This window comes from Anser anser (genome assembly GCF_964211835.1).
Source record: "Anser anser genome assembly, chromosome: Z".
Classification (NCBI taxonomy): Eukaryota; Metazoa; Chordata; class Aves; order Anseriformes; family Anatidae; genus Anser; species Anser anser.
In genome coordinates, this window is record NC_139723.1 from 10,387,521 (window position 1) to 10,415,236 (window position 27,716).

The window sequence follows — 27,716 nt, forward strand, 5'->3', positions numbered from 1 at the left end:
GAGTGTGGAGAAAACCCCAAAGGAATCCCGCAAGAGAATCCAAGAATCTCCCCAAAGCAGGAGAATGGGTCTGTGGGCCCACAAATTATAGCAGAATCCTGCTTGTCATTCCCGGCCATTGCTGCAAAGCAGCAAGTCCCTGGTGGCAGACGGTCCTCATCAGCACTGGGAGAAGCCCTGTGCCGCAGGGCCCAAAGTCCCCCTGTGCGAGCTCCCCTCCACCAGGAGAGGTGGCTCGCAAACATGGGAGCAGTACTGGGAGTTGCAGGGCTTCTCCTCTCCTCTTTTGTGTAAAAAAAGGCCATGCACGGAGCAGCGTGGTCAGTCCAGCTGGCAGCAGGCACCAGCACTCTTTATTTGGCAGTTCATCCTTTGGAAGGCGCCCTTCACACCCCTTGCTAACAGCTCTCACACTGCAAAGGGGGCAGCGCCATGAGCAGAGGTGGGAGCTTCTGCTGGAGTGTCCCTGGTACTGGTGCTGGCGCCTGCCTCAGCTTTCGATGCTGGAGTTGATGGCTACGGCCTCTGCAGCTGGAAGCTGCAGGGCCGCTTGTGGTTTCCTGGCGTGGACGGCACGCCCTGGGCCTTCCCACGGTGGTCCAAGAGCCTTGTCTTCTCCCCTTTCCTGCAGGATCCAAAAGAAAGGCCATCAGCTTGGCTGGGGAAGAAGGGACAGAAGTGTCCCAAGGCCTCACTCAGGCTTCTAGCTGTGGGATGTGTTGCTACATCCCACGCAGACGCCCACCATAAGACACTGCCCCTTGGCCCTTCGCACACACAGCCTTCACCACGGGACCTATGTCATGCCTCAGCCTGGTGCAGAGAGGTCCCTGGGCATGGCATTGCACCCAGCTCCTTCCCATGTCATGAGGAAGGAAAGGACGCTGAGCCCAGGGAACCCCTGATAACCCCTCTGCAGCTCCGGGCCTCCAGGCCTTAGCAGGGCTGGCACACACTTACTCTGTCTGTGCTATCCTGGGGAGCTGCGGTTCATCCTGCCACCCCTCTGCTGCCATCTGGCTCACAGGGTGTTGGCCTTTGACATGTGTCATCCTCTCCTTCATCTTCTGGTCATACTCTTTTCCCAGAAGGTAGGAAGGACATTGTTCACCCTCCAGCATGTGGTGGAAGTTCTTCTGCAAAATGAGAAGAGAGTCTCCTAAAGAACTGCTGCAAGGAGCTGAGGCTGCCCCTCCCAGTGCACTCCTGCAGCAAATGGTGCTTACAAGCAGTGGGCTACCCTCTCCAGTGGGGTCTTTTTCCAACAGCTAGAGTTTTCAAGGCTGCAGCCTTTGCTCCCTGAGCCCAGGGCAGGGCCTGCCCTTTCTGCCTGCGTGTGTGCCTCTGCTGAGACAGGTACCTTGCACAGTCTCACTTTTGTCTTCAGAGCCCAGGAACAGCTGGCACTGATCCCTCACAGGGAGGTACATTCCCTCGGCAGACCCATGCCCATGCCCAGCTCGCTGCTGGCTTGGCCCTTTGCTCCTTGCAACAGCTCCTCCCGCACAGCAACGCGCAGGGGAGCGGGCAGACAGCAGGCACCTGCCTGGCCAGGTGGTGAAGACAAAACTGCCGTACCAGAGACCTGCGCTGCTCCCCTCCCTCCCAAGGAGTATGGGAAATGCCTGCTGGGGGCATTTCTTTCCTGGGGGCTCTGAACGCATGCCATACCTGCCTGTGCTCCATCATCACCCTCCGTAGTGTTGAGTCGTATTGGTTCCACGTTTCAGCCTCAAGCTGTCTGAGCTTGTGGGCCATCAGTATTCGTTGGCGCCTTTCCTCTATCTGAGCGCGTACAGAGCGCCCCCTCTGCAGGCAAGGGAAACACAACCGAGTGCAGCGTTAGTCTCTTCTGGCTGGGCACAGGCAGGAGCACAGAGACGGTGGGCAGCAACAGCTGCTGCTTCTGCCCTGCTCTGGAGTCTCCAAGGGGAAACGGGGCTGGCAAATAACTATGGCGTACCGGTCTTGAAGAGTCCTGAGCAAAAGCCCTGTGCTCAGGGGGCTTAGGCTGTGGATGAGCTGGAGGTGTTGGCTTCTTCAGCTCCTCGTCAGACCTCTCATGAAGTGGTGGCAATAATCTAGAAAGACACAGCAAGCTTAGCTTCTGGGAGTACACTTGGAGACCGTTTCTAAGAGCTGGGCTCGCAGCTCACACCTTAGCTCCAGCAGCACAAGGTGCTTGTGCAGGAGGAAGACCACGTCTCCACCAGGACAACAGCTGTCCCTTTGATGTTTCCAGTGCCTTTTGACATGGCCACATGCACTGCAGCTGAGGGAAACATCTCACTGGCACAAAACCATCTCACTTCCCCCACTTGTGTGGGGAAGAAGGGACAGAAATGTCTCAAGGCCTCACTCAGGCCCTTAGCTCTGGGATGTGTTGCTACATCCCACGCAGATGCACAGCATGAGAGACCGTCCCCTTGGCCCTTTGCACCCACAGCCTTCCCCTCGGGACCTGTGTCATGGCTCGGCCTGGGGGTGCAGAGAGGCCCCTGGGTGTGGCATCGCACCCTGCTCCATCCGGTGTCACGAGGAAGGGGAGGACTCTGAGACCAGGGAAAGGAAGACAATGGCTCCGGGACTTAGGGCCTCCAGGGGTCTTCCCAGACCTTAGTGGGGCTGGCACACCCTTACTCTGTCTTTGCTCTCCTCAGGGGCTGTGGCTTTTCATGCCACCCGTCTGGTGCCTTCTTGCTTGCAGGGCTTTGGCCTTTGACATTCTCCTTTATCCTCTGTTTCAGCATCTGGTCATACTCCATTCTCACGAGGTGGGAAGGACTTCGGAATCCCTTCAGCATTTGGCAGATGGGTCTCTGCAAAACCAGAACAGAGTCTCAAAGATACGCTACAAGGAGCTGAGGCTGCCCCTCCCAGTACACTGCACACTTTTCTGCATGTGTATGTGCTTCTGTGAAGGCAGGTGCCTCACAGAGGCTCACTTTAGTCTTCAGGGTGCAGGTACTGTGGGCACTGATCCCTCGCAGAGAGGTACGGTCCCTCGGCAGACCCGTGCCCATGCCCAGCTCACTGCTGGCTTGGCCCTTTGCTCCTTGCAACAGCTCCTCCCGCACGGCAACGCGCAGGGGAGCGGGCAGACAGCAGGCACCTGCCTGGCCAGGTGGTGAAGACAAAACTGCAGTACCAGAGACCTGCACTGCTCCTCTCCCTCCCAAGGACTGGGGGAAATGCCCGCTGGGGGCATTTCTTTCCTGGGGGCTCTGAAAACATGCCATGCTCGTGCTCCTACTCCGTATGTATGCATGGTATTGGCCCCACAGTTCAGCCTCAAGCGCTTTGTGCTTGTGGGCCGTCACTATTCGTTGGCGCCTTTCCTCTATCTGAGTGCGCACAGTGTGCACTCCCTGCAGGCAAGGGAAACACAATCGCGTGCAGCGTTAGTCTCCTGGGGCTGAGAACATGCAGGAGCACACGGACTGTGGACAGCTACAGTTGCCTCTTTTGCCTTGCTCTGGAGCCCCCAAAGCAAATCAGGGCTGGAAATACCTATGGCGTACCATTGTCGGAGGGTCCAGAGGAAAAGCCGTGGATGGCCGTGGATGAGCCGGAGGTTTTGGCTTTTTCACCTCTTTCTCAGACTTCTCTTGAATTGGTGGCAGGAATCTAAAAAGACACAGCAGGCTGAGCTTATGGGAGTACTCTTGGAGGCCGTTTCTAAGAGCTGGGCTCGCAGCTCACACCTTAGCTCCAGCAGCACAAGGTGCTTGTGCAGGAGGAAGACCACGTCTCCACCAGGACAACAGCTGTTCCTTTGATGTTTCCAGTGCCTTTTGGCATGAGCACATGCACTGCATCCAAGGGAAACATCTCATTGGCACAAAACCATCTCACTTCCCTCACTTGTGTGGGGAAGAAGGGACAGAAGTGTCCCAAGGCCTCACTCAGGCCCTTAGCTGTGGGATCTGTTGCTTCATCCCACACGGACGGACACCGTCAGACATGGCCCCCTTGGCCCTTTGCACCTACAGCCTTCCCCTGGGACCTGTGTCATGCCTCGGCCTGGAGGTGCAGAGAGGCCCCTGGGCATGGCATCACACCCAGCTCCATCCGGTGTCACGAGGAAGGGGAGGACTCCGAGCGCTGGGATCCCCAGAACACTGCTCCAGGGCTCATGGCCTCCAGGGGGATTCCCAGGCCGCAGTTGTACCTGTGCACACTTACTCTCTCTGTGCTCTCCTCGGGGGCTGCTCACACCTTAGCTCCAGCAGCAGGAAGTGCTTATGCAGGAGGAAGACCATGTCTCCACCAGGACAACAGCTGTCCCTTTGATGTTTCCAGTGCTTTGGCATGAGCACATGCACTGCAGCCGAGGGAAACTTCTCACTGGCACAAAAGGCTCTTGCCTTTATGTCCCCCAGCTCCACCACAACACTCCTCCAGCTGGCTCACCTGGCTTGGTCACCTTGCTTGTTTTCATCCTCCTTGGTTTTCTTCTCTGCCATCTTGGCTAGAGAAACCCTTCTCTGAGCCAGCACCACCGGGTCCAGCACACTCACTGCAAGAAAACACCACGATGTCACCTCTGTGTCTGTGCAGGGCAGCGGCAGCAGCAGAGCTGCTCAGCCGTGCCCACCCACACTCATTGCCGACCCTAGGAGCCACCATTCCTGGGGCATTTTGTCCCACACAGCTGCCTTCTCTCCCATGCCCCACACATCAACATTGGCCCTCCTGCCCTGCGAGGACGAGAGGAGAACATGCAACCCCCTGCCAGAAGCCCACTGGGACATTACCTCTTCGGCCACCCTTGCCCCAAGGCTGCGGATCTCTTTTGGGCTTGATGGAAATCGGATTGCAGTGCGGGTCCTGAAGTATAAGCCTGGAAACAGATAGACACCACTTGTCAAAAGAGGCACTGTGTTCCCTTGGTGTCCCCCACTAAGAAGCTGCTGGCAGGGTTCTTTGGGAGCTACTGCCGAGCCTTTGGAGGACACAATGGCCTGTGCGAGCTGAGGGGCCCCACAGCCTCCAGAAGCTTCTTCCCGCGCTTCCCTCGACTTCCTGCCAGACCCAACACAAGTCCTCCTCGCTGTCCCCTCACACCCTCCCACCACTCTCAGGGACCCTCAACTGCAGACTGGCCGCTTCATCTGCACTGCCCAGAAGGACTGAGCAGGGGGTCAGCCTGGAAGCCCTCCCAGCAACGAGCTGGTCCTGCCTCACTTTGGCAGGAGAGAAGCACCATGAAGGGGCTGCACCCAAAGCACGAGCTGGGCACCAGCTCCCCTGGCCAGCCAGATGTTGCAGAAGAGATGGCACTCACGTTGGTAGTGTGATGAAACTATTTCCACTGATACGAGTATATTTATTTTTGCCGTCAGATGCAATCATATCCGTCATCTTGGAGTCCTGCAATGGGACAGACACACGTCAGCAGAAGCCGAGGATATGTGCTCCTTGCTCCCAAAGGTAGCAAACGTTCCCACTGCTCAGGGACATGGCTGCCTCTCCAAAATCCTCGCCCCACTTTCTCCTTTGGTGTCATTAGCCCCTCACACAAACAGGCCCAGGTGCTACCGAGAGTTTGTATAGCTCCTCGAGCCTGTCTCACCCGATGGCGAGGCAGGCAAGGAGAAAGCAGTTTGAGAGAGCTTTGACAGCATTGCCAGAGCTGCCAGCAGCCCCGGAGACACGAACCACTCACCGTGAGAAGAGCTTCATACATGTTGTCTGTGTCATCCACCTCCAGCAGGAACTCAGTGTAGAAGTTCATGGTGACCACTTTTCTTCGCACAGTAAGAATCCCGATACCCTTGAAGAAGAATTCTACATCCTTTTTGTCCAGGAGGGCACCAGCGAAGAGAAGCAGGGTCTCATGGATGCACTGCTCTACTATTTGTGGTCGGAAGTGGATGTCTGAGGCAATCTGCTCAAAGTCCAGCGGAGCAAATGGTGTCTCGACTAGAAAACAACCATGAAGCAACAACGTCAGTCCCCACGCATTTCAGCAAATTCACACACTAAGTGTGGGCAGCGCCCAGCCCTCGTGCAATGCTGTGCCACGGGGAAGGCCCTTGCCAGCTTTGGCCACATCTCCAGAGCAGAGCAGATGGGGAACAGAAGGCCAAGGGAAGCTTTGCCACCTGCTACGAGCATCCAGCTAGAGGGTGGGACGAGCCGCAAAGAGGGGGCTGACTCCCAGGGGAGGGGCAGGTTCTGGGATGCTGTATGTGCACCCACACTCGGCCTGTCCATGTTGCAAGACACTTTGCTCTGCCATGGCACAGGGACGACTGCATGGAGCAAAAGGCAAGGGCTGCACAGGGAAAGCAAAGCAAAAAGCTTCTTACTAGAAATTTCGTTCTCGGCACACTTGAGCTTGTAAAATGTCTTCATAAACCTGCAGGGCTTGAACACGGGTTTCTGAACAACCATAGCCTTGCCATCGGCACTAGTGGTGTCTGCTGGCACAACGGCAAAGGTTCCGATTCCGATATTCACCACCTGAAAACGCAAGCAAGAAGAGGGATCAATGGCAGTGCTGGACAGAGCTGCAAGGGTGCTGCGTGACTTGCGGGCCCTGAAGATGGTGCTGCGTGGCCCAGGTCCAAAGGGGCAAGATGGGCCAGGGGCAGGATGTAAGGCTCACCTGCTTCCGCAACAGCTGCCTTCTGATGTATTTGGATGTACTATCCCACACTTGGCAGATTTCTGGAAAGCAAAAGACAGATCCCAAGATGCGGTGAGTTGGCAATGCCCATGAAGTCTGAACCCCCATAGCCACAGAGGTGACAGTGGTGTGTGATCAAGCTCTGCCTTGCCCTCAGCCAGCACTCGCACTGCTGGGGCAAGCTGCTGCACAGCTCCTGGACCTTGCCCAGCTTGCAAGCCCGCACTGTGCCCAGGACAGGCCTGGGGAGGAAGGGGAGGCATCAGATGCACCTTGGGAAGCACATTTGATGCACTCAGGGCTCTCCTTGCAGATGCCAGGACCCTTCAGAAGACCTTCCCCCGGCAGTGGCAGCCCCAAGCTTTCCACAGCTCATGTCCATCTTTGCGACAACAGTGCTCCCACAAGGGCCCCCCAGGGCCTTACCTTTGCTGGTGAGCTCCTTAATTAATGAAAGTTCCTCAGGCTTCAAGGGGCTGAAGAGCAGGTAGTGCTTCATCTTTGCCCCTGCCTTACAGCAGCTGGGAAAGAGGTGCTCTTCCTGCTACAAAACTCCCTTGGCTCCTCCTCCTTCTCCTCCTCAACACTTCCCAACCAGCGTTCTCTCCCACAGGCTCCCCTCGCCTTCTGCTGCTGGCAGAGCAGCTCCTGTGGAGCAGAGCAGCGCTGGCGAGAGCAACTCCAACACCTCCCAGGCCTTGCTGGGAAGTGTGGCCGGGCACGGCGGGGACGGGGTTTTATAGCTGAGCCCCATGATGTCACCCACCGTGTCACAAAGGGGCCGACACCTCATAGGCCACGCACATCTCGCCTCAGCATGGGCGGGGGACCAGAGTGAGGCCCCTGAGGCGGCGGTGCTGACGCCTCTGCCTCCGTCTCTCACCTCAGCCGCCCTCCGCTTGGCAGAGAGAAACTTTGGGAAGCAGGCAAGGGAAGTGCAGCAAGGCCGAAGGAGCTTCGTGCACTCAGAACACGGCTGCAGAGCGCAAGGTAACTCTGTCAGAGGCCACAAGGAGAAGCCACCACTTTGCTTCGCGAGACAACACCGAGCCCCTCGTATACCCCAGTCGCACTGTGATGAACTTCATTCAGCACACGACGATCTACAAAGGAAGACCTCAACAGCACGTGGCACGGGAGAGGCTGCAAGGCCTTCCAACGGGAAGCACCTGGAACATGCATCCTCCCCCACACGCTCACAGTCCTAGAAGGCTTCACTAGGCAGGGCTCTCAACTTCCCAGCGCTCTGCTCAGCAAGCCCTACATCCCTCTACCCCATGAGCACAGCTGCAGAAGCAGTGAGTATGCTAAAGCCAGCCTCCTCAAGAAAGTCTTGTAGGCAGAAGGAAAGAGGAGACGGGTACCCCAGCAAAGAGCAAAGGTTCCATCAGCTCAATCCCCAACACAGGACCAGCAAGGACAATCGGAAGGGCTGGAGCTCCCTCCAAAAAAAGTAACAATGAGCCATCATCGAAAAGAGCATGGTGCGGTGGAAGGCAGGTACCAGCAGACGAGGCATGGTCACTAGCTCTGAGTGTGGCTTTTTTTTTTTTTGTCTTCTTTTTCCCTTTCTTCTTATCATTTTTTTTTATTTTTTTTTTATTTTTTTTTTCCTGAGAGAAACACTTGCCTGTCTCTGCCTGTGTGCAGGTTTCTTACTTGGGAGACAGCGACCAAAGGTGGCAAGATTTGTTCATCTTCTTAATCTACTGATCCTATCAGCAAGGGTTAGAGGGAAAATGGTGTGGGAGGAGAGTCGGGACCTCACTATGACTGTTCCGAGGGAAGATGTAGGGTATATAATAAATAACACACCTGTGCTGTTTTACTTTCTCTTCCCGTTGAAGTCTTATCTTTATGTCTCAAGGGATGAACAACCTTTTCCTTCTTTTTTCTTACCGTATGCTGTGTTTATTCTAGTTTGCCTTGTCCTTCACAACAGCGGTCCCATCTTCTCTGAATTTCCCCCGATGTTGCACTTGTGTTTAGGCTGTTAGTTGTAAGGAGGACACATTTGGGACTGCACTTCCTTCTGTGAGGCTGGGTTAAGCTCTGAATTACACACTTGCTGAATATTAATAGCAGTGTGGTAGCAGCAGAGCATTTGTGCAGCTCAGTACTCAAATCTCCTTCTGCAGGGTTGCACTTCAGCCATTAGTCCCCCTGTCTATATCCAATGCCCTCTTCTTGTCTTCCAAGCCAGTCCTTTCACCACATAATTTTAAGAGGTTTATGAAGCGTGACTTCCTCCTGGTGAATCCGAGGAATCTGGGGGTGCACAGGGAGCTGGGAGGGGACACAGCCAGGACAGCTGACCCCAACTGGCCAAAGGGATGTCCCATAGCATGTGGTGCCATGTGGGACAATAACACCGGGGGGGTTGGCGGGAGAGGCCACTGTTGCTGAGCAACAAGGTGGGCATCAGTTGGCTTGTGGTGACCAGTTGCATTGTGCATCACCTGCTTCGTTTATTCTTGTTACTGCTTTTTTTTTTTTCCTTTCTTTATTCCTTTTTAAACTGCCCTGATCTCAACCCTTTTTTGTCACATTTTCTCCTCACTTTCCTTTGAGTAGGGGGAGGGCGAGAGACCGGTGTGGTAAAGTTTAGCTAGCCATCACTGTGAAAGCACCTCACGGCTAACGGTGTTTTCTTTAGCTAATCAGAATTTTCCCTGCTACTGCTTGTTTTTGCTGCCTCCCATCTCTTTGCTAAACATTTCTAGAAAGACTCTGTCTCCATCTTGTTCATGACTATCGACAAGGAGCTGAATATACCTATAAGATTCCCCCTTACATTTCTCTTTTTCTAAACTAAACAAACCCAGATTTTTCATTCTGTCATATGTGACACCCCTGTAACCATCCTCGGAGACCTTAATTTTGCTCATCCAAAATTCTCAATATCTGGGTGATTCCAAACCTGGAGCAGGCATAGTCCTAAAACTGTTGAATAGGGGGGAATCAATTTTTCCTACTGCCTATGTACAATTTCCATAGATGGAAATTCCACTCCATAAATGGATTTCCACTCACCACCCTCAGAGTAAAGAATTTCTTCCTTATATCTAACCTAACTCTACCCTCTTTTAATTTAAAGGCGTTACCCCTAGTCCTGTCACTATACTCCCTGACAAAGAGTGCCTCTCCAGCTTTCCTGTAGGCCCCTTTAGGTATTGGAAGGCCATGTAACATCTCCCTGGAGCCTTCTCTTCTCCAGGCTGAACAACCCCAGATCTCTCAGCCTGTCTTCATAGGAGAGGTGCTCCAGCCGTTTGATCATCCTTGTGGACCTCCTCTGGGCTTGTTCTAATACATCCATGGCCTTCCTGTGCTGGGTAGAGGCCCCAGAGCTGAACGCAGCACTCCTGGCAGGGTCTCATGAGATCAGAGCAGAGGGGAACAATCACCTCCCTTGCCCTGATGGCCACGCTGCTTTTGATGCAACCCAGGATACGGATGGCTTTCTGAGCTACAAGTGCACATGGCTGACCACGTCGAGCTTCATGTCAACCAGCGCCCCCAGGTCCTTCTCCTCAGAGCTGCTCTCAATCCATTCTTCTCCCAGCCTTTATTTGTGCTGGGGATTGCTCCAGCCCAGATGCAGGACCTTGCACTTGGACTTGTTGAACTCCATGAGGTTCACAAAGACTCACCTCTCAGGTCTGCCTGGGTCCTTCTGGATGGCATCCCTTCCCTCCAGCCTGTCTGCTGTCCCACACAGCTTCGTGTCATCATCAAACTTGCTGATTGTGCACTCAGTCCCACTGCCCATGTCACCAACAAAGATGTTGAACAGCACCAATCCCAATACTAATCCCTGAGGAATACCACTCATTACTGATCTCCACCTGGATATGAAGCTGTTGACCACAATTCTTTGAGTGCGACCATCTAGCCAATTCCTTACCCACCAAGTGGTCCATCTGTCAAATCCATGTCTCTCCAATTTAGAGACAAAGATATAATGGGGGACAGTGTCAAATGCTTTGCACCAGACCAGGTAGATGACACTAGTTGCTCGTCCCCTATCCACCAATACTGTAACCCCATTGTAGAAGGCCACCAGATTTGCCAGGCATGATTTGCCCTCACTGAAGACATGTTGGCTGTCACCAATCACCTCCTTATCTTCCATGTGCCTTAGTAGAGTTTCCAGGAGGATCTGCTCCACGATCTTGCCAGGCACAGAGGTGAGACTGACTGGCCTGTAGTTCCCCCAGTCTTCCTTTTTTCCCTTTTTGAAAATGGTGGTTATGTTTCCTCTCTTCCAGCCAGTGGGAACTTCACTGGACTGCCACGACTTCTCAAGTATGATGGACAGTGGCTTAGCAACTGTATCTGCCAGTTTCCTCGGGACCTGTGGATCCATCTTATCAGGTCCAATGGACTTGTGCACCTTCAGGTTCCTTAGCTTGTCTTGAACCTGATCTCCTACAGTGGGAGATTAATTTTCTCACCCAGTACTGGGATGGCTCTGGATGGCGAAGATGCCAGCCTTGAAGCACAGAAGAGACTCATAGTGATGTTCTGGCCACTGAAGGTATCACTGTACTGGCTCAACAGTGGGAACCAAATAAGGGAGCTTTTTCTAATCTTATAAATTTTACAGCCTGGAATCAAAATGAGCTCAGAAAGCCAAAACAGTTTTGGTAAGGCTTATGCAAAAGGCCATGTCTGATTCACATCACCCAAGGGAGCTATTTCTGTGAAATATGGCCTGACTGCAGCCAGCACTGCCTCATTGCTCTCTGCTCCACATGGAGAGACAATCACAACCCAAAGTACTCAACGTGTATTGTCATCTGTTTCCCTTAAGGCCATATCATGATAGTGATGAATGAATGGAACCAGCTGAAATAAATATCCCCCACATCAGTAAGGCTCTTTTTAAAGGCCTACGCACAGTACCCAAGCAGGTACCTAATTCAAATGACTAAGTCCTAAACTTACTTAAGGATGCTATGGATGCTCTGGATCCCACAGTTACTGTGCCATACTCCGAAAGAAAAGCTGGGGAGACTTAAAGACAACTTATGCGCTCAATGGAGATATTAGAAAAGTTTCTATGGTCTGTATTATGCTGGTTTCAGAAAAGATGATCAGCTCATAAAGCACATTTCTGGGCTTCAGGGACAAAAACACACCCCTGTGAGGTTCTTTAAGTATAGGTTCAGAAGTTTCTCTTAGTTCATCAGTTGTGCATCACTGGCTTTTTTTTTTTTTTTTAAACAAATATATCTCTGTGTCTTCTACCTGGAGTGGCCATGGTAAGGTGACTGAAGAAAATTACCATGAACCAGGCATAGCTCCATGCATCCAACATTGTAACTTGTATCTCCAAATTTTAGCTACATTCTTAAAGATACATTTCTCTCTTGGGGGATTCATTCATATCTTAACTGTAGTTAATGTAGGCATGTTTTCTAAGACAGAGGGGGAAGAAGGGAATGAGAGAGGGAGGAAAGGAGGAAGGGAGAGAATGTGAGGGTTTCTTTGTCCCACAAGTGTTTAAAAAGCACACAGCAGAGAAATGTCTAAAGGCAAACTGAAAAAAAAAAAAAAAACAACAACAAAAAAAAACAGACAAATGCTGCAGTCCATTCATTGCAGTCCAAATCCATTTTGTCTTACATAATATTGCAAGTATGAATAACAACTGGGAAGGATAGGTTCAGAGATAAAGTGTGTTTGCAATAAAAACTACTCATGTTTACCAGAAAATTGTAAATTTAATCTCATTAATGAACTCTCGAAAACCACCATGCAGGGTACCACTTATAGCTACAGAAATCAGTTCAGCAGTGAGAACTTCTGGTTACTCATGGTGCAGCAACATCACAATGGGACAGTAGCCACACTAGTAGTAAATCCAGTGGTGGAAAATGAGGAAACAGTGTGGACAAGTTCCAGAAGCCTGGGAGAGAAAATATCTTAAAAAAAAAAAAAAAAACATATCAGAGACATACAAGAAGAAATGCTTCCATGAATTAAATGCCTACATGGATTGGAGATATATTTAAACAGATGCTGATCACAGAATCACAGAATCATCTAGGTTGGAAGAGACCTCCAAGATCACCTAGTCCAACCTCTGACCTAACACTAACAAGTCCTCCACTAAACCATATCACTAAGCTCTACATCTAAACGTCTTTTAAAGACCTCCAGGGATGGTGACTCAACCACTTCCCTGGGCAGCCCATTCCAATGCCTAACAACCCTTTCAGTAAAGAAGTTCTTCCTAATATCCAACCTAGACCTCCCCTGGTGCAACTTGAGCCCATTCCCCCTCATCCAGTCACCAGGCACGTGGGAGAATAGACCACCCCCCACCTCGCTACCGCCTCCTTTAAGGTACCTGTAGAGTGCGATAAGGTCGCCCCTGAGCCTCCTCTTCTCCAGGCTGAACAAGCCCAGCTCCCTCAGCCATTCCTCATAAGACTTGTTCTCCAGACCCCTCACCAGCTTCGTTGCCCTTCTCTGGACTCGCTCGAGCACCTCAATGTCCTTCTTGTAGCAAGGGGCTCAAAACTGAACACAGTACTCGAGGTGAGGCCTCACCAGAGCCGAGTACAGGGGGACAATCACTTCCCTAGCTCTGCTGGCCACACTGCTTCTTATGCAAGCCAGAATGCTGTTGGCCTTCTTGTCCACCTGGGCACACTGCTGGCTCATATTCAGCCGACTATCAACCAATACTCCCAGGTCCTTCTCTGCCAGGCAGCTTTCCAACCATTCCTCTCCCAGCCTGTAGCGCTGCTTGGGGTTGTTACGCCCCACATGCAGGACCCGGCACTTGGCCTTGTTGAACTTCATGCAGTTGACCTCAGCCCATTGGTCCACCCTATCCAGATCCTCCTGCAGAGCCTTCCTACCCTTGAGCAGATCGACACACGCAACTAACTTGGTATCATCTGCAAACTTACTGAGGGTGCACTCTATCCCCTCATCCAGATCATCAATAAAGATATTAAAGAAAACTGGCCCCAGTACTGAGCTCTGGAGGACTCCACTAGTGACCGGCCTCCAACGGGATTTAACTCCATTCACCACAACTCTTTGGGCCTGGCTACCCAGCCAGTTTCTAACCCAACAAAGTGTATGCCAGTCCAAGCCAAAAGCAGCCAGTTTCTTGAGGAGAATGCTGTGGGAAACAGTATCAAAAGCCTTACTGAAGTCAAGGTAGACCACATCCACAGCCTTTCCCTCATCCACCAAACGCGTCACTTTCTCGTAGAAGGAGATCAGGTTTGTCAAGCAGGACCTGCCTTTCATAAACCCATGCTGACTGGGCCTGATCACTTGGTTGCCCTGCAAGTGCTGCATGATGACCCTCAAGATAATCTGCTCCGTGAGCTTCCCTGGCACTGAGGTCAAACTAACAGGCTTATAGTTTCCCGGGTCTACCTTCCGGTGCTTCTTGTAGATGGGCATCACGTTTGCTAGCCACCAGTCGACTGGACCTCCCCTGATAGCCAGGACTGCGGATAAATGATGGAAAGCGGCTTGGCCAGCTCTTCCGCCAGTTCTCTCAGTACCCTCAGGTGGATCCCATCTGGCCCCATCGACTTGTGTACATCTAAGTGCTGTAGCAGGTCACCAACCATTCCCTCATGGGTTGTGAGGGCCACATTCTGCTCTCCATCCCCTTCCACCAGCTCAGGGTACTGGATATCTAGAGAACAACTGGTCTTGCCGCTAAAGACTGAGGCAAAGAAGTCATTAAGCACCTCAGCCTTTTCCTCATCTATTGTAACTAAGCTTCCCCCTGCATCCAGTAAAGGATGGAGATTCTCCTTAGTTCTCCTTTTCGTGCTAATGTATTTATAAACACATTTTCTGTTGTCTTTAACAGCAGTAGCCAGATTGAGCTCCAGATGAGCTTTGGCCTTTCTAATTTTGTCCCTACACATCCTTATAACATCCTTATAATCCTTCTGAGTGGCCCACCCTCTTTTCCAAAGATCATAAACCCTCTAAGCTCTAGCCACAACTCTCTGTGCAGCCAGGCCGGTCGTCTTCCATGTTGGCTCGTCTTTGGGCATGTGCGGACAGACCGCTCCTGAGCCATTAAGACTTCCTTCTTGAGGAGTGCCCAGCCTTCCTGGACTCCTCTGCCCCTCAGAACTGCCTCCCAAGGGACTCTGCCAACCAGTGTCCTGAACAGCTCAAAGTCAGCCCTCCGGAAGTCCAAGACAGCAGGTTTACTGGTCCCCTTCCTGACTTCACCAAGAATAGAGAACTCTACCATTTCTTGGTCACTCTGCCCAAGACAGATCCCGACCACCACATCTACCACCAGTCCATCACTGTTTGTGAACAGAAGGTCCAGTGGGACACCTCCCCTGGTAGGCTCACTAACCATCTGCGTCAGAAAGCCATCTTCCACGCTCTCCAGAAACCTCCTAGACTGCTTCCTCTGAGCTCTATTGCATTTCCAGGACATGTCTGGGAAGTTGAAGTCCCCCACGAGAATGAGCACTGACGATTTCACAACTTCTGCCAGCTGCCTGTAGAACTCCTCATCCGTCTCCTCATCCTGGTTCGGCGGTCTATAACAGACCCCCACCAGGATGCTTGCCTTGTTGGCCTTCCTGCTGATCCTAACCCACAGGGACTCAACCTTATCATTCCCAGTCTCAGTCTCAAGTTCCACAACATCAAAACACTCTCTAATATAGAGAGCCACACCACCACCCCTTCTGTGCTGCCTGTCCCTTCTGAAGAGCCTACAGCCAGTCATTGCAGCACTGCAGTCATGGGAGTGGTCCCACCACATTTCAGTGATGGCGACCAAGTCATAGCTGGCCTGCTGCACGATGGCTTCCAGGACCTCCTGTTTGTTGCCCATGCTGCGTGCATTAGTGTAGATGCACTTCAGTTGGACCATTGCCTGCTCCCCCAACCCGGACATTGTTCCCCCTGGCACACCTCTAACGAGCCTTATTTCATCCCTGTCCCCCTTCCCACCTAGTTTAAAGCCCCCTCAATGAGCCCTGCCAGCTCCTGCGCTAGTGTCTGTTTTCCCCTTAGAGACAGGTGGGACCCATCTGTAGTTAGCAGTCCGGGTGCCGAGTAAAGCGCCCTGTGGTCAGAAAACCCAAAATGTCTGTGTTGGCACCAGCCTCTGAGCCACCTGTTTATCAGGTGAGCTTTCCGGGTCCTCTCTGTACCCCTCCCTGCCATTGTAGGGATGGAGGAAAGCACGACCTGTACTCCCGCTCCATCTACTAATCGTCCCAGTCCCCTAAAGTCCCGTTTGATAGCCTTCAGGCTTCTCTCTTCAATATCATCTCTGCCAGCCTGGACTATCAAAAGAGGACAGTAGTCAGAGGGGTGAACCAGGTTGGGAAGCTTTCTGGCAATGTCCCTGACCCAGGCCCCAGGGAGGCAGCAGACTTCCCTACGGGTAGGGTCAGGTCAACAAATAGGGCCCTCTGTTCCCCTGAGAAGGGAGTCGCCTACAACAATCACCCTTCTGTCTTTCTTAGGGGAGGCAGTCCTGAGGCGTGGAGTCGACTTCCTCGCCCTAGGCATCCTCCTGCGTAGACTGTTCACCTCATTCTCACCCACCGGTCTCTCAAGCTCCAGGGCCTCAAACCTTTTGTAAGGTCACCTGGGAAGGCAGGGACAAAAGGGAGGGGGGTTGCCTGCGACGTCGAGCAGGGACCTGTTTCCATTCCTCCTCATCTCCGAGGTCCCCTACCTCTGCTCGGCAGGGCAGGGGGTCTACCAACGTCTGGGGTGTCTCACGCCGGTGCCTTTCCTTCAGGCCTGGCAGGGAGTTGCTATCTCCCACTCACACTCCTAGTATTGTTCTTCAGAGACATGACCCATGCACCATGAGAAGAGCTTTGAGCGTGTTGCCTGTGCCATCCACCTCCAGCACGCAGTCAGTAAAGAAGTTCATGGTGAACACTTTTCTTTGCAAGGTAAGAATGCCAATACCCCTGAAGAAGCATTCCACATCCTTTTTGTCCAGCAGGGCACCAGCAAAGAGAAGCAGGGTCTTCTGGATGCACTGCTCTACTCTTTGTCATCGGAAGTGGATGTCTGAGGCAATCAGCTCAAAGTCCAGCAAAGCAAGTAGTGTCTCAGCTAGAAAACAACCTTTTGTTTTTTTTGCTCATTCAACGTGGAAAAGCAGACCACTTCTATTGAAGGTCTTAAGTGATGACAGGGAGTGTAGAGAAAGCACCAAAGGAATCCCGCAAGAGAATCCAAGAATCTCCCCAAAGCAGGAGAATGGGTCTGTGGGCCCACTAATTGCAAAATGGATGTCAAGGAAGGTGTACCACAGACAGAAACCTGCTTGTCATTCCCGGCCATTGCTGCAAAGCAGCAAGTCCCTGGCGGCAGATGGTCCTCGTCAGCACTGGGAGAAGCCCTCTGCCACAGGGCCCTAGGTCCCCCTGCACAAGCTGCCCTCCACCGGGAGAGGTGGGAGGGACCATGGGAGCAATACTGGGAGTTGCAGGGCTTTTCCTCTCCTCTTTTGTGTAAAAAAAGGCCATGCAGGGAGCAGCGCGGTCAGTCCAGCTGGCAGCAGGCACCAGCACTCTTTATTTGGCAGTTCATCCTTTGGAAGGCGCCCTTCACACCCCTTGCTAACAGCTCTCACACTGCAAAGGGGGCAGCGCCATGAGCAGAGGTGGGAGCTTCTGCTCGAGTGTCCCTGGTACTGGTGCTGGCGCCTGCCTCAGCTTTCGATGCTGGAGTTGATGGCTACGGCCTCTGCAGCTGGAAGCTGCAGGGCCGCTTGTGGTTTCCTGGCATGGACGGCACGCCCTGGGCCTTCTCACGGTGGTCCAAGAGCCTTGTCTTCTCCCCTTTCCTGCAGGATCCAAAAGAAAGGCCATCAACTTGGGTGGGGAAGAAAGGACAGTAATGTCCCAAGGCCTCACTCAGGCCCCTAGCTGTGGGATGTGTTGCTACGTCCCATGCAGATGCCCACCATCAGACATGGCCCCCTTGGCCCTTTGCACCCACAGCCTTCCCCTCGGGACCTGTGTCATGGCTCGGTTGTGGGGTGCAGAGAGGCCCCCGGGCACGGCATCGCACCCAGCTCCTTCCCGTGTTACAAGGAAGCGGAGGACTCCAAGCGCTGGGAACCCCAGCACACTGCTCCAGGGCTCATGGCCTCCAGGGCTCTTCCCAGGCTCAGCGGGGCTGGCACACACTTACTCTGTCTCTGCTCTCCTGGGGAGCTGCGGCTCTTCCTGCCCCCTCTCTGCTGCCTTCCGGCTCGTAGGGCTTTGGCCTTTCACACTGGGATTCAGCCTCTCCTTCAGCTTCTCATCGTACTCCTTTCTTAAGAGGAAGGATGGACGTCGGTCACAGTCCATAGTGTGGTGGAAGTTCTTCTGCAAAACGAGAAGAGAGTCTCCTAAAGAACTGCTGCAAGGAGCTGAGGCTGTCCCTCCCAGTGCACGCCTGTACTGAGCAGCAGGGGGCAATCCTCTCCAATGGGGTCTGCTACCAACAGCCAGCTCTTTCAAGGCTGCAGCCCTTGCTCCCTGAGCCCAGGGCAGGGCCCGCCTTTTCTGCCTGGGGGGGTGCTTCTGCCGAGTTAGGTGCCTCGTACAAGCTCACTTTAGTCTTCAGGGCGCAGGTACTGAGGGCACTGATCCCTCGCAGGGAGGTACAGTCCCTCGGCAGACCCGTGCCCATGCCCAGCTCGCTGCTGGCTTGGCCCTTTGCTCCTTGCAACAGCTCCTCCCGCACAGCAACGCGCAGGGGAGTGGACAAATAGCAGGCCCCTGCCTGGCCAGGTGGTGACCACAGCGCTGCTGTGCCGGAGACCTGCGCTGCTCCCCTCCCTCCCAAGGAGTGGGGAAATGCCTGCTTGGGGCTTTTTTTTTTCCTGGGGGCTCTGAATGCATGCCATATCTGTCTTCGCTCAAAGATCAGCTTCCGCATGCTGGAATCGTATTTATCCCATGATTCAGCTTTAATTCTTTTGAGCCTGTGGGCCATTAGTATTTGTTCCCGTCTTTCCTCTCTCAGAGCACGCATATAGTACGCTCCCTGCAGGTAAGGGAAACACAACCGTGTGTAGCGTTTGTCTCTGGGGCTGGGCACAGGCAGGAGCACAGGGACGGTGGGCAGTTACAGCTGCTGCTTCTGCCCTGCCCTGGAGTCCCCAGGGGGAAACGGGGCTGGCAAATGGCTATAGCGTACCGTGGTTGCAGTTTTCTGAGCAGAAAAACCCAGGCGCTCAGGGGGCCTAGGCTGTAGACGAGCTAGAGGTGTTGGCTTCTTCAATTCCTTCTCAGACCTCTTGTGAATTGGTGGCTCGAATCTAAAAAGACACAGCAGGCTGAGCTTAGGGGAGTACTCTTGGAGGCCGTTTCTAAGAGCTGGGCTCGCAGCTCACACCTTAGCTCCAGCAGCACAAGGTGCTTGTGCAGGAGGAAGACCACGTCTCCACCAGGACAACAGCTGTCCCTTTGATGTTTCCAGTGCTTTTTGGCATGAGCACATGCACTACGGCTGAGGGGAACATCTCACTGGCACAAAACCATCTCACTTCCCCCACTTGTGTGGGGAAGAAGGGACAGAAGTGTCCCAAGGCCTCACTCAGGCCCCTAGCTGTGGGATGTGTTGCAATGTCCCACACAGATGCCCACCATCAGACACGGCTCCCTTGGCCCTTTGCACCCACAGCCTTCCCCTGGGACCTGTGTCATGCCTTGGCCTTGTGGTGCAGAGAGGCCCCTGGGGGGTGGCATCGCACCCAGCTCCTTTCCATGTCACGAGGAAGGGGAGGACTCCGAGCCCAGGGAACCCCAGAACACTCTCACGGTCTCAGGGCCTCCAGGGCTGTTCCCAGGCTCAGCGGGGCTGGTGCACACTCACTCTCTCTGTGCTCACCTGGGGAGCTGTGGCTCTTCCTTCCACCCATCTGATGCTTTCTGGTTTGCAGGGCTTTGGCCTTTGTCATTCTCTTTCATCCTCTCCTTCAGCTTCTTGTCGTACTCCTTTCTCAACAGGCAGGAAGGACGTCGGCCACATTCCAGCTGGTGGTAGACGGGGTTCTGCAAAACCAGAAGAGAGTCTCCTAAAGAACTGCTGCACAGAGCTGAGGCTACCCTTTCCAGGGCACTCCTGCAGTAAATGGCGCTGAGCAGCAGCGGGCTACCCTCTCCAATGGGGTCTCTTTCCAACAGCCAGCGCTTTCAAGGCTGCAGCCCTTGCTCCCTGAGCCCAGGGCAGGGCCTGCCTTTTCTGCATGCGAGTGCGCTTCTGCTGAGTTAGGTGCCTCACACAGGCTCACTTTAGTCTTGAGAGCGCAGGTACTGTGGGCACTGATCCCTCGCAGGGATGTATGGTCCCTCGGCAGACCCGTGCCCATGCCCAGCTCGCTGCTGGCTTTGCCCTTTGCTTCTTGCAACAGCTACTTCCGCACGGCAACGCGCAGGGGAGCGGGCAGACAGCAGGCACCTGCCTGGCCAGGTGGTGACCAGAACACTGCTGTGCCAGAGACCTGCGCTGCTCCCCTCCCTCCCAAGGAGTGGGGAAATGCCTGCTGGGGGCATTTCTTTCATGGGGGCTCTGAATGCATGACATACCTTTTCTCGCTCCCTGCTCCTACTCCGTAGGATTGCATCGTATTCCCCCCAGATTTCATCTTCAACCTGTTTGCGCTCGGGGGCCATCAGTATTCTGTGCCGTCTTTCTTCCATCTGAGCACGCACAGAGCGCGCCCTCTGCAGGCAAGGGAAACACAACCGAGTGCAGGGTTAGTCTCCTGGGGCTGGGCACAGGCAGGAGCACAGGGACGGTGGGCAGCAACAGCTGCTGCTTCTGCCCTGCTCTGGAGTCTCCAAGGGCAAACGGGGCTGGCAAATGGCTATAGCGTACCGTTGTTGGAGGGTCCTGAGGTTTATCCGGGCGCTCAGGGGGTGTAGGCTGTGGATGAGCTGGAGGTGTTGGCTTCTTCAGCTCCTTCTCAGACCTCTTGTGAATTGGTGGCTCGAATCTAAAAAGACACAGCAGGCTGAGCTTCTGGGAGTACTCTTGGAGGCCGTTTCTAAGAGCTGGGCTTGCAGCTCACACCTTAGCTCCAGCAGCACAAGGTGCTTGTGCAGGAGGAAGACCACGTCTCCACCAGGACAACAGCTGTTCCTTTGATGTTTCCAGTGCCTTTTGGCATGAGCACATGCACTGCATCCAAGGGAAACATCTCATTGGCACAAAACCATCTCACTTCCCTCACTTGTGTGGGGAAGAAGGGACAGAAGTGTCCCAAGGCCTCACTCAGGCCCTTAGCTGTGGGATCTGTTGCTTCATCCCACACGGACGGACACCGTCAGACATGGCCCCCTTGGCCCTTTGCACCTACAGCCTTCCCCTGGGACCTGTGTCATGCCTCGGCCTGGAGGTGCAGAGAGGCCCCTGGGCATGGCATCACACCCAGCTCCATCCGGTGTCACGAGGAAGGGGAGGACTCCGAGCGCTGGGATCCCCAGAACACTGCTCCAGGGCTCATGGCCTCCAGGGGGATTCCCAGGCCGCAGTTGTACCTGTGCACACTTACTCTCTCTGTGCTCTCCTCGGGGGCTGTGGCTCTTCCTGCCATCCCTCTTGTGCCTTCTGGCTCACAGGGCTTAGGCCTTCCTCATTCTCTCTCATCCTCTCCTTTACCTTCTCGTCGTACTCCATTCTGACAAAGAAGGAAGGACGTCGGTCACACTCCAGCGGGTGGCGGAAGTTTTTCTGCAAAACCAGAAGAGAGTCTCCTAAAGAACTGCTGCAAGGAGCTGAGGCTGCCCCTCCCAGTACACTCCTGCAGCAAATGGCGCTGAGCAGCAGCCAGCTACCTTCTCCAGTGGGGTCTCCTATGAACAGCCAGCGCTTTCAAGGCTGCAGCCCTTGCTCCCGGAGCCCAGGGCAGGGACTGCCTTTTCTGCATGGATGTGTGCTTCTGCTGAGTTAGGTGCCTCGCACAGGCTCACTTTAGTCTTCAGAACGCAGATACTGCGGGCTCTGATCCCTTGCAGAAAGGTACTATCTCCCAGCAGACCCGTGCCCATGCCCAGCTCACTGCTGGCTTGGCCCTTTGCTCCTTTCAGCGTGCAGGGGTGTGGGCAGACAGCAGGCCCCTTGAGTGGCCAGGTGGTGACTGTAACGCTGCCATGCCAGAGACCTGCACTGCTCCCCTCCCTCCCAAGGAGTGGGGAAATGCCTGCTGGGGGCATTTTTTTCCTGGGGGCTCTGAATGCATGCCATACCTGCCTGTGCTCCATCATCAGCCTCCGCAACGTTGAATCATATTGGTTCCAGGTTGCAGCCTCAAGCTTTTTGAGCTTATGGTCCATCAGTATACGGTGCCGTCTTTCTTCTATTTTAGTACGTACAGAGCGTACTCCCTGCTGACAAGGGAAACACAACCATATGCAGTGTTAGTCTCCTGGGGCTGGGCACAGGCAGGAGCACAGGGACGGTGGGCAGCAACAGCTGCTGCTTCTGCCCTGCTCTGGAGTCTCCAAGGGTAAACGGGGCTGGCAAATAACTATGGCGTACCGGTCTTGAAGAGTCCTGAGCAAAAGCCCTGTGCTCAGGGGGCTTAGGCTGTGGATGAGCTGGAGGTTTTGGCTTCTTCAGCTCCTCGTCAGACCTCTCAGGAGGTGGTGGCAATAATCTAGAAAGACACAGCAGGCTTAGCTTCTGGGAGTACACTTGGAGGCCGTTTCTAAGAGCTGGGCTCGCAGCTCACACCTTAGCTCCAGCAGCACAAGGTGCTTGTGCAGGAGGAAGACCACGTTTCCACCAGGACAACAGCTGTTCCTTTGATGTTTCCAGTGCCTTTTGGCATGAGCACATGCACTACGGCTGAGGGGAACATCTCACTGGCACAAAACCATCTCACTTCCCCCACTTGTGTGGGGAAGAAGGGACAGAAGTGTCCCAAGGCCTCACTCAGGCCCCTAGCTGTGGGATGTGTTGCAACGTCCCACACAGACGCACACCATCAGACGCGACCCCCTTGGCCATTTGCACCCACAGCCTTCCCCTCTGGACCTGTGTCAAGTCCCGGCCTGGGGGTGCGGAGAGGCCCCTGGGGGTGGCATCGCACCCTGCTCCTTTCCATGTCACGAGGAAGGGGAGGACGACAAGCCCTGGGAACCCCAGAACACCGCTCAGGGTCTCAGGGCCTCCAGGGCTCTTCCCAGGCCTCGGTTGGACCTGTGCACACTTACTCTGTCTGTGCTGTCCTCGGGGGCTGTGGCTCTTCGTGCCATCCCTGTGGTGCCTTCTGGCTCGTATGTCTTTGGCCTTTATCATTCTGCTTCATCCTCTCTTTGAGCATCTGATCGTACTCCTTTCTCACGATGTGGGAAGGACGTCGCAAGCACTTGAGCAATTGGCAGAAGGGTCTCTGCAAAACCAGAAGAGAGTCTCCTAAAGAACTGCTGCAAGGAGCTGAGGCTGCCTCTCCCAGTGCACTCCTGCAGCAAATGGCGCTGAGCAGCAGTGGGCTACCCTCTCCAATGGGGTCTGCTACCAACAGCCAGTGCTTTCAAGGCTACAGCCCTTGCTCCGTGAGCCCAGGGCACGGCCTGCCGTTTCTGCCTGGGGGTGTGCTTCTGCTGAGTTAGGTGCCTCGCACAGGCTCACTTTAGTCTTCAGAGCGCAGGTACTGCGGGCTCTGAACCCTTGCAGAAAGGTACTGTCTCCCGGCAGACCTGTGCCCATGCCCAGCTCACTGCTGGCTTGGCCCTTTGCTCCTTTCAGCATGCAGGGGTGTGGGCAGACAGCAGGCCCCTTGAGTGGCCAGGTGGTGACTGTAACGCTGCCATGCCGGAGACCTGCACTGCTCCCCTCCCTCCCAAGGAGGAGGGCAAATGCCTGCTGGGGGCATTTTTTCCTGGGGGCTCTGAAAACACGCCATGCTCCATGCTCCTACTCCATATGCATACATAGTATTGGTCCCACATTTCAGCTTCAATCTTTTTGAGCCTGTGGCCCATCAGTATGCGTTCCTGTCTTTCTTCTATCTGAGTGCACACAGAGCACACTCCCTGCAGGCAAGGGAAACACAACCGCGTACAGCATTAGTCTCCTGGGGCTGGGTACATGCAGGAGCACAGGGATGGTGGGCAGCATCAGCTGCTGCTTCTGCCTTGCTCTGGAGACCCCAAAGTGGAACGGGGCTGGCAAATACCTATGGCGTACCATTGTCGGAGGGTCCAGAGGAAAAGCCGTGGATGGCCGTGGATGAGCTGGAGGTTTTGGCTTCTTCAGCTCTTCTCCAGACCTCCCTTGAATTGGTGGCAGGAATCTAAAAAGACACAGCAGGCTTAGCTTATGGGAGTACTTTTGGAGGCAGTTTCTAAGAGCTGGGCTCGCAGCTCACACCTTAGCTCCAGCAGCAGGAAGTGCTTATGCATGAGGAAGACCATGTCTCCACCAGGACAACAGCTGTCCCTTTGATGTTTCCAGTGCTTTTTGGCATGAGCACATGCACTGCAGCCTATGGAAACTTCTTACTGGCACAAAAGGCTCTTGCCTTTATGTCCCCCAACTCCACCACAACACTTCTCCAGCAGGCTCACCTGGCTTGGTCACCCTGCTTGTTTTTATCCTCCTTGGTTTTCTTCTCTGCCATCTTGGCTAGAGAAACCCTCCTCCGAGCCAGCACCACCGGGTCCAGCACACTCACTGCAAGAGAACACCACGATGTCACCTCTGTGTCTGTGCAGGGCAGCGGCAGCAGCAGAGCTGCTCAGCCGTGCCCACCCACACTCATTGCCGACCCTGGGAGCCACCATTCCTGGGGCATTTTGTCCCACACAGCTGCCTTCTCTCCCATGCCCCACACATCAACATTGGCTCTCCTGCGCTGCGAGGACGAGAGGAGAACATGCAGCCCCCTGCCAGAAGCCCACTGGGACATTACCTCTTCGGCCACCCATGCCCCAAGGCTGCGGATCTCTTTTGGGCTTGATGGAAATCGGATTGCAGTGCGGGTCCTGAAGTATAAGCCTGGAAACAGATAGACACCACTTGTCAAAAGAGGCACTGTGTTCCCTTGGTGTCCCCCACTAAGAAGCTGCTGGCAGGGTTCTTTGGGAGCTACTGCTGAGCCTTTGGAGGACACAATGGCCTGTGCGAGCTGAGGGGCCCCACAGCCTCCAGAAGCTTCTTCCCGCGCTTCCCTCGCCTTCCTGCCAGACCCAACACAAGTCCTCCTCGCTGTCCCCTCACACCCTCCCACCACTCTCAGGGACCCTCAACTGCAGACTGGCCGCTTCATCTGCACTGCCCAGAAGGACTGAGCAGGGGGTCAGCCTGGAAGCCCTCCCAGCAACGAGCTGGTCCTGCCTCACTTTGGCAGGAGAGAAGCACCATGAAGGGGCTGCACCCAAAGCACGAGCTGGGCACCAGCTCCCCTGGCCAGCCAGATGTTGCAGAAGAGATGGCACTCACGTTGGTAGTGTGATGAAACTATTTCCACTGATACGAGTATATTTATTTTTGCCGTCAGATGCAATCATATCCGTCATCTTGGAGTCCTGCAATGGGACAGACACACGTCAGCAGAAGCCGAGGATATGGGCTCCTTGCTCCCAAAGGTAGCAAACATTCCCACTGCTCAGGGACATGGCTGCCTCTCCAAAATCCTCGCCCCACTTTCTCCTTTGGTGTCATTAGCCCCTCACACAAACAGGCCCAGATGCTACCGAGAGTTTGTATAGCTCCTCGAGCCTGTCTCACCCGATGGCGAGGCAGGCAAGGAGAAAGCAGTTTGAGAGAGCTTTGACAGCATTGCCAGAGCTGCCAGCAGCCCCGGAGACACGAACCACTCACCGTGAGAAGAGCTTCATGCATGTTGTCTGTGTCATCCACCTCCAGCAGGAACTCAGTGTAGAAGTTCATGGTGACCACTTTTCTTCGCACAGTAAGAATCCCGATACCCTTGAAGAAGAATTCCACATCCTTTTTGTCCAGGAGGGCACCAGCGAAGAGAAGCAGGGTCTCATGGATGCACTGCTCTACTATTTGTGGTCGGAAGTGGATGTCTGAGGCAATCTGCTCAAAGTCCAGCGGAGCAAATGGTGTCTCGACTAGAAAACAACCATGAAGCAACAACGTCAGTCCCCACGCATTTCAGCAAACTCACACACTAAGTGTGGGCAGCGCCCAGCCCTCGTGCAATGCTGTGCCACGGGGAAGGCCCTTGCCAGCTTTGGCCACATCTCCAGAGCAGAGCAGATGGGGAACAGAAGGCCAAGGGAAGCTTTGCCACCTGCTACGAGCATCCAGCTAGAGGGTGGGACGAGCCGCAAAGAGGGGGCTGACTCCCAGGGGAGGGGCAGGTTCTGGGATGCTGTATGTGCACCCACACTCGGCCTGTCCATGTTGCAAGACACTTTGCTCTGCCATGGCACAGGGACGACTGCATGGAGCAAAAGGCAAGGGCTGCACAGGGAAAGCAAAGCAAAAAGCTTCTTACTAGAAATTTCGTTCTCGGCACACTCGAGCTTGTAAAATGTCTTCATAAACCTGCAGGGCTTGAACACGGGTTTCTGAACAACCATAGCCTTGCCATCGGCACTAGTGGTGTCTGCTGGCACAACGGCAAAGGTTCCGATTCCAATATTCACCACCTGAAAACGCAAGCAAGAAGAGGGATCAATGGCAGTGCTGGGCAGAGCTGCAAGGGTGCTGCGTGACTTGCGGGCCCTGAAGATGGTGCTGCGTGGCCCAGGTCCAAAGGGGCAAGATGGGCCAGGGGCAGGATGTAAGGCTCACCTGCTTCCGCAACAGCTGCCTTCTGATGTATTTGGATGTACTATCCCACACTTGGCAGATTTCTGGAAAGCAAAAGACAGATCCCAAGATGCGGTGAGTTGGCAATGCCCATGAAGTCTGAACCCCCATAGCCACAGAGGTGACAGTGGTGTGTGATCAAGCTCTGCCTTGCCCTCAGCCAGCACTCGCACTGCTGGGGCAAGCTGCTGCACAGCTCCTGGACCTTGCCCAGCTTGCAAGCCCGCACTGTGCCCAGGACAGGCCTGGGGAGGAAGGGGAGGCATCAGATGCACCTTGGGAAGCACATTTGATGCACTCAGGGCTCTCCTTGCAGATGCCAGGACCCTTCAGAAGACCTTCCCCCGGCAGTGGCAGCCCCAAGCTTTCCACAGCTCATGTCCATCTTTGCGACAACAGTGCTCCCACAAGGGCCCCCCAGGGCCTTACCTTTGCTGGTGAGCTCCTTAATTAATGAAAGTTCCTCAGGCTTCAAGGGGCTGAAGAGCAGGTAGTGCTTCATCTTTGCCCCTGCCTTACAGCAGCTGGGAAAGAGGTGCTCTTCCTGCTACAAAACTCCCTTGGCTCCTCCTCCTTCTCCTCCTCAACACTTCCCAACCAGCGTTCTCTCCCACAGGCTCCCCTCGCCTTCTGCTGCTGGCAGAGCAGCTCCTGTGGAGCAGAGCAGCGCTGGCGAGAGCAACTCCAACACCTCCCAGGCCTTGCTGGGAAGTGTGGCCGGGCACGGCGGGGACGGGGTTTTATAGCTGAGCCCCATGATGTCACCCACCGTGTCACAAAGGGGCCGACACCTCATAGGCCACGCACATCTCGCCTCAGCATGGGCGGGGGACCAGAGTGAGGCCCCTGAGGCGGCGGTGCTGACGCCTCTGCCTCCGTCTCTCACCTCAGCCGCCCTCCGCTTGGCAGAGAGAAACTTTGGGAAGCAGGCAAGGGAAGTGCAGCAAGGCCGAAGGAGCTTCGTGCACTCAGAACACGGCTGCAGAGCGCAAGGTAACTCTGTCAGAGGCCACAAGGAGAAGCCACCACTTTGCTTCGCGAGACAACACCGAGCCCCTCGTATACCCCAGTCGCACTGTGATGAACTTCATTCAGCACACGACGATCTACAAAGGAAGACCTCAACAGCACGTGGCACGGGAGCTGCTGCAAGGCCTTCCAACGGGAAGCACCTGGAACATGCATCCTCCCCCACACGCTCACAGTCCTAGAAGGCTTCACTAGGCAGGGCTCTCAACTTCCCAGCGCTCTGCTCAGCAAGCCCTACATCCCTCTACCCCATGAGCACAGCTGCAGAAGCAGTGAG

The 27,716-nt window shown here is 54.4% G+C and overlaps 2 protein-coding genes and 1 long non-coding RNA gene across 3 annotated transcripts; all 3 read right to left on the bottom strand.

Moving 5' to 3' along the window:
- Positions 1-4,482: 4,482 nt before the first annotated feature.
- On the bottom strand, positions 4,483-5,337 carry LOC310889252. Its single transcript, XR_014576478.1, has 3 exons — positions 5,288-5,337; positions 4,758-4,843; positions 4,483-4,519 (listed from the first exon to the last, which is right to left on the bottom strand). It is a non-coding gene; the product is annotated as an uncharacterized lncRNA (long non-coding RNA).
- Positions 5,338-17,163: 11,826 nt separating this feature from the next.
- On the bottom strand, positions 17,164-18,641 carry LOC310890265 (uncharacterized protein). The gene is made up of 3 exons (XM_083819078.1): positions 18,227-18,641; positions 17,819-17,997; positions 17,164-17,468 (listed from the first exon to the last, which is right to left on the bottom strand). The coding sequence occupies exons 1-3, from the start codon at positions 18,608-18,610 to the stop codon at positions 17,360-17,362; spliced, it is 672 nt and encodes a 223-aa protein (XP_083675204.1). The 5' UTR covers positions 18,611-18,641; the 3' UTR covers positions 17,164-17,359.
- Positions 18,642-22,807: 4,166 nt separating this feature from the next.
- On the bottom strand, positions 22,808-26,951 carry LOC310890292 (coiled-coil domain-containing protein 81-like). Its single transcript, XM_083819126.1, has 8 exons — positions 26,840-26,951; positions 26,393-26,454; positions 26,094-26,247; positions 25,448-25,704; positions 25,067-25,152; positions 24,537-24,622; positions 23,813-24,298; positions 22,808-23,015 (listed from the first exon to the last, which is right to left on the bottom strand). Exons 1-7 carry the CDS (start codon positions 26,910-26,912, stop codon positions 24,189-24,191), a joined length of 828 nt encoding a protein of 275 aa, XP_083675252.1. The 5' UTR covers positions 26,913-26,951; the 3' UTR covers positions 22,808-23,015; positions 23,813-24,188.
- Between the last annotated feature and the right edge of the window lie 765 nt (positions 26,952-27,716).